At 34.3% G+C, this 12,969-nt stretch overlaps 1 protein-coding gene across 15 annotated transcripts in view; it reads right to left on the reverse strand.

Moving 5' to 3' along the window:
- ERC1 (ELKS/RAB6-interacting/CAST family member 1) overlaps window positions 1-12,969 on the reverse strand; it is a 467,374-nt gene that overhangs the window by 270,514 nt on the left and 183,891 nt on the right. For 11 of the 15 annotated variants that reach the window (XR_004955596.1, XR_004955594.1, XR_004955595.1 and 8 more), the window contains one exon: window positions 11,998-12,009. The exons of the other annotated variants lie outside the window; for them this stretch is intronic. Coding sequence is in view for 8 of the 11 variants with exons in the window: in XM_036236314.1 (XP_036092207.1) it covers window positions 11,998-12,009 (12 nt within the window). In the remaining 3 variants the exon portion in view is untranslated. The remainder of the gene's footprint in view (window positions 1-11,997; window positions 12,010-12,969) is intronic. 15 annotated transcript variants of the gene reach the window in all.

The raw sequence follows: 12,969 nt of genomic DNA on the forward strand, positions 1-12,969 counted from the left end.
CTGTCAAAGTATAATCCATTCTCAAGTCTCCAATTATTTTGAAGTTTGTTGCTTACTCCTCCCTCCCTCACTCAACTCTCAATTTCCTGTCACCCTCGTCACTTTGTTATACTGCTCAACATGTTTTTATGTATATAAAGTAAGATGGTAACAGGTGCCAATGGGAACAACACTTTTACTCTAATACTCAGAAATTTTAACTTGCCTCTTGTACCTATGCCAATATGACACCTCAGAGAGTCTTTAAGAGAGGCAAGGGTGGCCTTCTTATCCTGAAACCAATGGTATAAGCTGGTACAGGGAAATCAACAGAGATGATCTTAAAAGTTTACCTTTTTTTAAAAGAAGGAGGAAAAATAAATTCCAAAAATGTTATTAATTTATAGCCAGCATTCTACAGCTTTACCAGTCAAAGCACGCGTCCCAGATCAGGAGCGTCAGTACCACCAGTGAGCTTCTACAAATGCAAAAAGGATCTACCCAAACCACTAAGTCACAACTGCATTTTAACAAACTCCCATTCAATCTGTATGACATGACAGTTTGAGAAGCACAGTTCTGATGAATGTGACCAAATACATCACATTACCTAGTACCTAAAATATAAGTTGTGTTTTGGAGCTTTCCTTGAGCAAGCTGAGTGTACTATATGAATCAATAGGGCAATACTCATAAATACTCCAGTCAACACTGAAGGAACATCTCATAAAACAAACAGGCTAGAAATGGTGAAAGACTGGCAATTCTCACTCAAGAACAACATAATTAATCCAACCCTCTGCTGCCTTACTCCAAGGAGCTAAAAAGCACACATTTAATAACATGTTACTACCTACTCATCACTTTTGGGTCTCGTAAAGGTCCACAGAACAAACAGTAAATGAAAGCAGTGTGGTGGACACGAAATCAGAGAAACCAGATTTGTACCTCAGACTCCGCTACTTAGTAGCTATGGCCCTCAATAAGTCCCCTAACTCCTCTGAACTTCAATTTTCTAATACTGTAAAATGGGAAAATATCATTCATTTTTTAGAGCTGTTAAGATCTCAAGCGAGATAAAGAATGAGATTGGGGAGGCTGAAACTAAGTTTGTCAGATAAAATACAGAATGTCCGAATTTATATTTCACATATATGACAAATATTTTAGGTAAAAGTATGTCCCAAAATTTATAAGACATATAAATACTAAAAAATTATTCATGGTATATATGATATTCAAGTTTAGCTGGGCATACCATATTTTTATTTGCTAAATCTAGCAACCCTACAGAAATTCAGATTTTGGCTAACTGTAAAATTAGTCCTTCCTCCTTTCTCTATTAAATTTGCCTCCTTTAGCTCATCTACAGAATGCCAGGCAGTTATCTACAATTGCTATCTAGAAAAACAATGTTTATCACTTCTCAGTGCATGAAACAACACTTTTCAGTAGAGAGTTAGCTAGATCAGCACAAGCCTCTGTTCACACATTTTTTACCTACCAAAGGATCATTCCAAACAGTAACACTATATTTATTTCAGGAAAAGTTAGTTAACAGGATGTGTGGCTACACTGCACTTACATGGCCTACTATAAAAAAACTAGGCAATAGTATTGTTTAAAAGGAAAATAATATACACACAAAGAATAAGGTTGTTTAAGAAAGCCAAAAAAATGACAAGTGGAAGCAAAAAATGTAATTAATAACCGATGATTCTCTTAGATTATAAGCTCATGCCCATAAGTCACACTTCTTACCGTTAGAAAACACAGGGCTGGAAATGCTCTGAGACATATAAAGTCCTGAACACTTTGGCTACAAAGTAGGAAAATAAGTAAGCTTTCAAAATAAGGCTTTTTGAATGATATCTTATGAATTTTTAGTGACTAGTGTCAGTTAATCAAGAAAAAAGTATTTCTAAATTGTGCAATCAGAAAAATGGCTGTTTGATTAAGTTAGATTTTTGAAATCAATGTAGAACTCTTTCATCAAACTAGATGAAAGAGACTATAGCAACAGGAATGTATTTGAGGAAGACATAAAGTATTTAACTTTTATTACATAACAATACAGGAACACTAGTCTTAATACAGTTATTAGGAAGCATCCCACAGACTCCAAACATCTGTTTTGAAGACAAGTCTGCAATAGTCACTACTAAATAAAACACAGGTAATAAATATTTAGCTCAATTTATTTATATTTAAGAGTTAAAGAGAGTGAAAGAGATGACATGTATAGGCCTCACTTCCTGAATGTCTTGCCTATAGCCATGCTGCTTCACAGTAAAATGCAAGGATGAATTTTGAACCAAATCATATCTTTCCATCCATGCATGAAATTATTTCTTTGTATTCATTTTCTGGGGTTAATGTCACTAAACAGAAACTAAAGAGAGGTATATGTTTAAAGACAGTGTGAATCTTCAGTTATCATTACTCTAAATAAAATCTCTATGCTCTGTATCGAATGGAAAAATAGATAGGGGAGAACAGGGTAGAAAAGAGGAAACAAATTTACCCAAAATCTAAATGCTTAGTGTAGATACTAAAATACAAATACTACAGTCAAATACCACTTTTAACACAAAACAGGTGGTTAAAGAAAACACTGAAGGGTCAAGTATCCCATCTAAGATCATATAATGAAGTCACTCAAATAATCAATTTAATTTCAAACCATCAATAATAAATTATACTCTCTTGATGACCTACTCAATTGCACTTGAAAAAATAATTAAAATAGTGAGTTGCCTATACATGTCTGTGTGAGTGAGAGTGAGAGAGAGAGAGAGAGAGAGAGAGATTTAAATTCCAATCTGGAACGAAGAGAGACTTTTCTAAATATTACTGCCAAAATGATCATTGCCACTGGAAAAAGAAACCTGTTTTATTTTGTATTCCTTGAAAAATAAACTTATTTAGAAATAGGTATTGTTTAATGGCTTTTACTACTAGAGTAAAAACGACTAAAATGAACCAGCTAACAATATTATAATTAACATAATTTGCAACTCAAGAATTATGTATACTCTAATGACTTCCACAGGCAAATTCTTCTTGAGCCTTTTCAAAACAATTTTAGAAGTTCTGCTTAGAGACACTTAAATCACAAGCTGTCATGCTAAAGACAAAATATGAAACAAAGTGTAAAACTTCCCAGTAAAAATGTGAGTCCATTTGAAGCCTAAAAGTTAGGGATGAAAATTTTCCAAACACAAGAAAAAACCTTCATGATATTTTTCTGCTAAAGCTGAATTCTTTTCAGATTTAAAATTACTTAACTCCAAATAAGTTCAGACTTGGAATTACTTAAGTGGTAAACATACTATTTTACTATATCATGTAGAGAAAATATTTAGAGTAGAATATAGAAAAATACAGTGAAATTTTTATTGCAAATATTGTAAGATTTCTTCTGCAATGAACATAGTTTATTTTGAAATAAAAGTTCCATACAAATTTGAATAAATAAAATAAAATAAAACTGAGCCTTGGGTGGCAACAAGGCAGGAGACCAATAACATAGATGCAAGGAATTTTTTAAGAGAACATGAGAAACACCAAAAGTTACGAAACATGTAAAAGAAGAAAAGCAAAACTGACTAAAAAATGTTTATGAGATTTTAAGAGATGTAGCAGAAAACAATGTCACATAAGCTACAAAAGAAGAAAGAGAGATAGTCAATAACATCTAACACCCCAGAAAGATCAGCAGGCCTAAGACAAACAAGGTCAATGAATTTGGCACTTAGTATATCACTGAAGTAATTTTAGCACATCAGTGAGAGAAGAATCCAAATATTGGTTTGGAAAATAAATGGGAAGTGTGAAAGTGCAGGCAGTGAAAATAAAAAAGATTCTTTACAAAAAATGCACAAATATGGAGAAAATAAAAAATGAAAGGTAAAAGTAAGATATCATACTGAACTGAAGCCAAGGAAAAGACACTGGGAAGGATTATTCACATTTCTTTTATGGATGGGGGAAACTTGGATATGTTTTATGTTTGGGAGAGTCAGTGGAAGAGAATAGAATAAGGGGAAGGAAGAGTGTGGAGAATCATGGCGGAGTGAAATACATCCCAGATCTCTCTCCTTGAAACAACAATAAGCTGAAAATCTAAAACTCAACAAAATCACCCAAACTGTCCATCAGCACATCAGAGTGTGGGATCTGCACATAAGAGCTACCACAGATCAGAACCCCAGGGGTCAGGCGGTGGACTGGGAGAAATAAAAAGTTGCCTCTCGCAGCCTCTGGAGCTCTCTGTAGGAACAGAGGGAGGAGAGAAGGGGTGGTGAATTCCCTGAACAGCCATGCCCGGGAGAGTTTGTGAGTTCCACGCTGCCAGTGACAGTGCCCAGTCATCAAGGCAGAAAGCAGAGAAGTCGGATGACAGAAAACAACAGTTCATTTTTACCAGCCATGATTGCAAAACTGAGGTGGAGCCACAGCCCCCAACCCTAATCCAGAGGGCCTCTCCCCCCATGCCCTCCAAGAGCCACATGGAACCTGAGCAAATGCTACCAAAACTGCCGCTAACACTGACAGGGACTGAGAATGAGTAGTGACAGTGATGAAACATCTATAATTTTAAAAAAGGCATCATTAAGGCTTTATATAAAGAAGAGATCCAAGAGGCTTAGATGTTACCCACTCAAAACCAAAAGAAAAGTGCCTTCTTAGCAACAGGCTAAAGAGACACCTTTATATAATAAATCTTTTTTCTGGGAAAAATGCTGAATATACTTCCATTAATGCCCAGGCAGAGAATAGTCCATTAAACACCACGAACAACCAATGTGACAAGGCAGCTCATAAAGAAAGAGAAAAATCTCCAGAAAATAAGCTTACCAACACAGAAATATGCAACTTAAATGATGGAGAATTCAGGATGGTACTTCTGAAAAAGCACGGTAAGTTCTGGAATGAGTCATATAAACAATTTCAAGAATTGAAAAAACAACTAGATGAGTATAACAAGTGCTTTATCAAGTAGATTGAAACCCTCAAAAAGAACTGAATAGATCTTCTAGAGATAAAAAAACACAGTGCAAGAGTTGAAAAATAAAATAGCAAGCTTGAGACATAGAGTCGACCAAATGGAGGAAAGGATTAGTGATATCGAAGACAGAAATCTAGAAATAAATCAGAAGGAAAAAGAGAGAAATCAAAGAATGAAAAATAATGAAAAGAAATTCAAGAACTAGCTGATACCATCAGGAGAGGAAACATAAAAATAATGGGAATTATCAAAAGCGAGGAAAAAGAGCAGGGATTAGAAAGCATTTTCAGACAAACAGTGGACGAGAATTTCCCAATTCTAAGGAATGAGCTGGAGCTTAGAATTCAAAGAGTACACAGAACATCCAATTATCTCAACTCAAAAAGGCCTTCTCTAAGACATATTGTTTTAAAGTTATCAAAAATCAACATCAAAGACAAAATTCTCAGGGTACCCAGGAATAAGAAAATGGTAATTTATAAAGAAAAACCCATTAGATTATCATCGGACTTCTCAGCACAAACGTTACAAGCCAGAAAGGAGTAAAATCAAATATTTAAACTATTAAGTGAAAGGAATTACCAGCCTAGAATAATGTATCCAACTAAGCTCTCCTTTAGATATAAAGGAGAAGTAAAGACCTTTCCAGACATACAAAAATTGAGGGAGTTCTCCACTGAGGCCTGCACTACGGGAAATGCTAAAAGGGGTCAGCTCACCTAAAACAAAATGACAACAAAAAAAATGCATAACTATGAGTAAGGTGACTATCAGGCAAACAGAAGCAGAGAAGTGCAACCCTTACTAAGAACAGGGCATTATAAGCTTAAATAATAACAAGAGAATTGCTATTGCAAGATAGTAATGAATGTTCAGCATACATAGGGACAAACTGAGACAACAATGACTGAAAAGGGGAGGATTCAAAGATCCAAATTCACAAAGAGGAATGGAGATAAGGCATGCGCAGAAGAAAATGGACGACTGTATATATATAACTATACCTTACGTATTTGTAATGGTAACCACACCCCAAAGATTCAGAACTGAAATATATAACAGAAAAAAGAAGAACCAAAGGAAAACCCACAAAAGCCAACCAAAATAAAGAAAACAAAAACACAAGGGCAAGGAAGCAATGAAAACACTGAGCTACCAGAAAGCAAAAGATAAAATGGCTATAAGACCTCATATTTCAATAATTACCCTAAATGTAAATGGACTGAATTTACCAATAAAAAGGCGCAGAGTTGCAGAATGGATCAAAAACCAAAACCCAACCAGATGCCGCCTCGAGGAGACACATCTTCGCTCCAAAGACAAATATAGACTTAAAATGAAAGAATGGAAAATGATATTTCAAGCAAATGGCATTCAGAGAAAAGCGAGAGTAGCGGTACTATTAGATGAAATAATAGACTTCAAAATAAAAAAGGTAAATACAATACTGAGGAACACTTCATAATGATAACAGGAATCAAGCACCAAGAAGACATAATACTTATTAATATCTATGTTCCCAATCAGGGAGCCCCAAAACATGTAAAGCAATTACTAAGAGAACTGAAGAAAGAAACAGACAAAAACACTGTTGTAGTAGGGGACCTAAATACTCTACTGTCAGATATGGACAGATGGTCCAAACAGAGAATCAATAGGAAAATAACATTCTTAAATGACACAGTAGACAAACTGGATGTAATTGACATTTATAGAGCCTTTTATTCCAAAACAGCTGCTTATACATTTTTCTCTACTGCACATAGAACAGTCTCAAGGATTGACCACATACTGGGACACAGAGATAGCCTCAGCAAATATAAGAGGGTTGAAATCATACCAACCATATTCTCTGATCATAATGCTTTGAAACCAGAAATCACTGCAAAAAGAAAGCAGGAAGAACCACAAATACATGGAGATTAAACAACATGCTACTGAAGAATAACTGGGTCACAAAAGAAATAAAAAGGGGGATAAAGAGATACAGAGAAATGAATGATAATGACAGAACAACATATCAAAACTTTTGGGACATGGCAAAAGCAGTCATAAAAGGAAAGTTTGTATTATTACAGGCCTATCTCCAAAAACAAGAACGAGCACAAATAAATAACCTAACACTTTACCTTAAAAAAGTACAAAAGAAAGAACAAGTGACGCCTACAGTCAGCAGAAGGAAAGATAGAATCAAAATTAGAGCAGAAATACATGAAACTGAAAACAAAAAAAGCAAGAGAAAAAATAAACACAACAAAGAGCTGGTTCTTTGAGAAGGTTCATAAAATTGACAACCCCCTGCCTAGACTTACTAAAGAAAAAAGAGAAAGAACACAAACAAACAAAATCAGGGATGAAAGAGGGGAAATTACGATAGACACCTCAGAAACAAAACGATCATACACGAATACTATGAAAAAGTATATAACACCAAATTTAATAACCTAGAAGAAATGGATGAGTACTTAGAAAGATACAACCTTCCTACACTGAATCAAAAAGAAATGGAAATCTAAATAGAAAATCAGCAGTATGGAAATTAAAACAATCATCAAAAACCTACCAAAATGTGAAAGTCCATGACCAGACAGCTTTACCAGTGAATTCTACCAAACATTCAAAGAAGATTTAATACCTAGTCTCCTCAAATTCTTCCAAAGAATCAAAGAGGAGGTAATACTTCCCAATTTATTTTATGAGACCAATATTACTCTGATACCAAAATCTGGTAAGGATAACACAAAAAAAGAAAACTACAGACCAATATCTCTCATAAACACACATGCAAAAATCCTAAATAAGATACTAGCAAACCGAATACAGCAACAAATTAAAAAGATTTAACATCACGATTAAGTGGGCTTCATCCCAGAGGTACAGGGATGGTTCAACATACAAGATTGATTAACATAAACAAATTAAAAAATTAGAATCATATGATCCTATCAATAGATACAGAAAAAGCCTTCAACAAGATATAGCATCCATTTATGATCAAAACACTTAAAATCAGTATAGAAGAAAAGTACTTTAACATAATAAAGGCCATATATGACAAACCCTCAGCCATCATTATACTTAGTGGTGAAAAACTAAAAACCTTCCTTCTAAGATCAGGAGCAAGGCAAGGCTGTCCACTATTGCCACTGTTATTCAATGTAACACTGGAGGTCCTAGCGAGTACAATCAGGCAAGAGAAAGAAATAAAGGGCATCCAAATAGGAAATGAAGAAGTCAAACTGTCACTATTTGCGGATGACATGATTCTCCATACAGAAAACCCTAAAGACCTCACAAAAACACTACTAGAAATAAGCAAATACAGTAGTTTCTGGATACAAAATCAATGCTCAAAAATCTATAGCGTTCCTATACTCTAATAATGAAGTGTCAGAAAAAGAAGTTGAAAAAATAATTCCTTTTGCAATTGCAAAAAAAAAGAATACCTTGAAAAAAATCTAAAGAAACATGTGAAGGACCTATGTAAACTATAAGACCCTGTTAAAAGAAATTGAAGAAGGTACAAAAAATGGAAAGCTATTCCATGCTTTTGGATTGGAAGAATCGACATAGTTAAAATGACCATATTACAGATTTAATGCAATCCCCATTAATATCCCATTGGCATTTTTTAAAGAAATAGAACAAAAAATCATCAGATTTGTATGGAAGCACAAAAGACCCCGAATTGCCAAAGCCATTCTGAGAAAAAAGAATGAGGCTGGAGGCATCACTCCGTTGACTTCAAATTATACTACAAAGTGATACTAATCAAAACAACATGGTATTGGCAGAAGAAGATATACGAGACAGTGGAACAGAATCGAGAGTCCGGAAGTAAACCCATATTTATCTGGGCAAATAATTTACGACAAAAAAGCTAAAAACATACAGCGAGAAAGGAAAGCCTCTTCAATAAATGATGCTGGGAAAACTGGAAAGCCACCTGCAAAAGAATGAAACTAGACTGTTGTCTATCACCACACACCAAAATTAACTCAAAATGGAACAATAAAATGCACAGAAGAAAACATAGGAACTAAACTCAAGGATTTTGTAAATTTGACCTCAAAGGCAAGGGAAGTAAAAGCTAAAATATATCAATGGGAGTACAGCAAACTAAAAAGCTTCTGCTCAGCAAAAGAAATTGTCAGTAAGGTAAAGAGACAACCATCCTAATGGGAAAATATATTTGCAAACAATGCCTCCCATAAGGGTCTAATACCTAAAATATAGAAAGAACTCATATGACTCCATTACAACAAAAAATCAAACAATCTAATAAAAAATGGGCAGAAGACCTGAACAGACACTTTTCCCTAGAGGATATATAAATGGCCAACAAATATATAAAAAGATATTCAACATCATGTGCTATTAGGGAAATGCAAATCAAAACCACAATGAGATATCATCTCACACCTGTTGGAATGACTATAATCAACAACACAAGTAATAACAAATGTTGGAGAGGATGCGGAGAAAAAGGAACCCTCATACATTGCTGGTGGGACTGCAAATTGGTACAGCCACTATGGAAAACAGTATGGAGATTCCTCAAAAAGCTAAGTATTGATCCACCATATGATTCAGCAATCCCTCTACTGGGTATTTACTCCAAAGACTTAAAAACCCATATCCAAAAAGATACTCGTGCACCAATGTTTATAGAAGCATTATTCCCAGTGGCCAGGACATGGAAGCAACTGAAGTGTCCTATGATGATTGAATAAAGACGCTGTGGTACATATATACAATGGAATATTACTCAGTCATAAGAAGAGATGAAATATTGCCATTTGTGACAACATGGATGGATCTCGAGATAATCATTCTAAGCAAAATAAGGCAGACAGAAAAAGTTGAAAATCACATATCACTTATATGTGGGATATAAACCTAAAAGCAACAAATGAACAGGACAAACAAACAGAGACTCATGAACATGGACTATAAGCTAGTAGTTACCAGACGGTAGGGGGTAGGGGAAGTAGAAGGGGTAAAGGGGATCCAATATGTAATGAAGAAAGAAATCTAACTATGGGAGCTGAACATACAGTGTAAATATAAATATAAATAAATAAATATATATATATATATATAAATATATATATATATATATATATATATTTACTGTTAAAGTGTACAGATAAAACTTCCTGGAAATCATTAACCAATGGCACCATAAAAAAATTAAGAAAAATAAATTAAATAAATTTAAAAAATAAAAAAAGAACTAAGGTGAAGGAAAATTTAATTTATGGAGCAATGTTCTGAAACTGATAAGAGAGAAGGAATAAAGAGAATAGGAAGATACAGCCTGGGCAAGGAAAGTAAAGATGAGTGAAGACAGAAATTTGGGGACTGCTGATACATTGTAGCTCTATTTGCTTGGTAGAGCAAAAGAGGTCAACTGCTAAGAGAGAGGGAACAGGACAGTGTAGATCTGACTACAGAACCCCCTTCATGAATTAGATTAGTAAAAGTAATTATGCAAGAAGGATTTTATTTTGTTTCTTAACATACTTAAACGCCACACAAATTGCTTATTTTTAAAAGAGTCAAACGTAAGTAGCCTTTTCCAGAAGTATGTTTAGATCCTCAATTAAAACACTGAGAAGAAATATCGAGGAGTAGAAATGTGAAAGAGAAACTTTTTCCAAAAAAGACTCAACTTCATCTTTCTACCTATAACAAAAGAAATATGTGTTCTTTTATCATTTTCTACACATACACAACTTTTCACTGGGATTCTACTTTGCACTTTGCCTAACACTAACATGAATCAATAAGAACTGATGGTATTTTAAAGAATCTAAAATGTATGAGGTCATGCCATGATATCCTGGATCAAACAGGACTCCATGAAAAAGGCAAAAAGGAATAATCATGATAGCTACAGTTATTGATTGCTTACCTTGTGCCAGACACTGTTCTAAGTGCTATTTGTATTAACTTATTCAATGTTTCCAACAACCCTTTAGATTAGATAATTATCTCAATTTTACAGATGAGAAAACCACAGCTGAGAAATCTACCTAAGAAATTTCAAGCAATCTGGGGCTCCATAGCTCACACTCTAATTCCCAGGCTAGAGTACATATAATATAAAGAGCCCTATGGTTGAAATGAGAAAATCTGGCTTCCAATACAAGCACCATCACTTACTAGTTGGTTGACTCTACAGAAATCATGTTCCTTAATCATAAGTCTTCATCAGAATAAGTCTAGCTGCGAAAACCAGAGACAGGTGTTTTTATAAATAGTAAATATATCTGATGTAATTATTTTGGGGAAAGAACTGCTAAGTAAAACACACAAATCTCACACCTTTATTAACACTGCCATGGCTCATACACAAAATAAAGAACTCTTAAAATGCAGGGTTCAGATTGCTTTCTGCCAGCTTCTCTTACTAATTTACTTACTAATGAAGATGTAAAGCTTCTACCATAGTGCCTCCAACACATATAAATAGCAGTAGCGGTGGCTCTTTTTATTATCACTAGTTCTACCATTTAGCAGAATCACAAAACAAACCCAAAACTTAAAGATGTGTGTGTGTGTGTTGTTTATGTGAAATAATTCAAAGGTTCTTAGACGAATCCATACTGTGGCAACTTTCCCTCCATCAGTCACACTGCACTTCACCCTCCTAATATAATATTATTAGCCAGAATGTCTCCAGTGAAATTTTAATTAAATTTAAACAGTATCCTCCCTCCACATTCCCCTGATGGCTTTCATCTTCATTTCTTTCTGTCAAAATCTCGTCGGTCTGATTCTTGCTTTCTGACTACTTTCACCAACCATCTTTTGAAGCAAAAACTTTGAGTTCACTTTTCTGATAAACCTAAAACCCCTGACACTTTATGCACTCATAACTAGATTTCTAGCCACTGCTTTCTAGGAATAAGGTCTATCATTTAGGTTCCTTTTTACAGTATGAGATAATGTTAGTATACAATGCTCTATCATATATCTTGTTTTAATACAATCATACTGACCTTGAGGTGAGACTGAAGGCAACAGCAAATCCAGGAAGAAAATGTGAAAGAGAAAGTTAGAGAGAATTAATAAGAACAATATTCAGAAATATTATTCATAGACATAGACAAAACATAAAGCACAGGATTAAAGAAAGGGAAGGAGTCACAGATTCTGCACAGGCACTACAATTAGTAATTTCAGATTTTCAACTTTCAAATGTATTTTCATATTAGATTATACCACTCACTGTACCTTAGCATAAGTTTCTAAAGGAAAAAATTTGTCTAAAATTGACCATTTCCTGGGGCAGGGTAAAAATTTCTTAAACACACGGGCAAAGAAAAAAAGATTAGCTGCTCCTCCTTTTCATTTATGTAGGTAATTGTGATTTCACAACTTTGGTCAGTTTAGTTTTATAAACAACCACCTTAAAACTGACTACTCCTTTACCCATCCCACTCTATTTCTTGGATCCAAGTTACCTATGAGCAAAAACAGAAAAACACTGACAACTTTGGTTATTCTATACAATACAGGCCTCTAATTTATTTTGAAGAATTTGATATAATTTTCTCAAATATGAAAACAAATATTTTTCCCAATTATAAACAATATTTCTCATTTCCAGCCTACCAAAACCTACCTCAAATGGTGCAACATATAAGCAATAATAAAGAAGAACATAAGGCTCTATAAATGTCAATCCATATCCAATACTGCTCTCGGCAGTAAAAGATACAGAATAGCCATGCTTACCACTCCCACATAGCATGAAGCCTCTGGTTAATTACTGCTTTTTATAACAGTTTACCTTTTTAAAATTTAATCAATCTCACTAAAATTAGTATTATTCTCTAAAAATTTAGACTTCTAATGATCAGTGCCATCTGGACTGTCTTCGAGATCTAAATTTTACTTTAAGGAAAGTTTCTTGAATGCCGGGACCATTTAGATGTGTACTTTGTTTTCTAATGTTTCAGTACTTAAAA

The sequence above is a fragment of the Rousettus aegyptiacus genome, unplaced genomic scaffold (genome assembly GCF_014176215.1).
Source record: "Rousettus aegyptiacus isolate mRouAeg1 unplaced genomic scaffold, mRouAeg1.p scaffold_m13_p_2, whole genome shotgun sequence".
Taxonomy (NCBI): domain Eukaryota; kingdom Metazoa; phylum Chordata; class Mammalia; order Chiroptera; family Pteropodidae; genus Rousettus; species Rousettus aegyptiacus.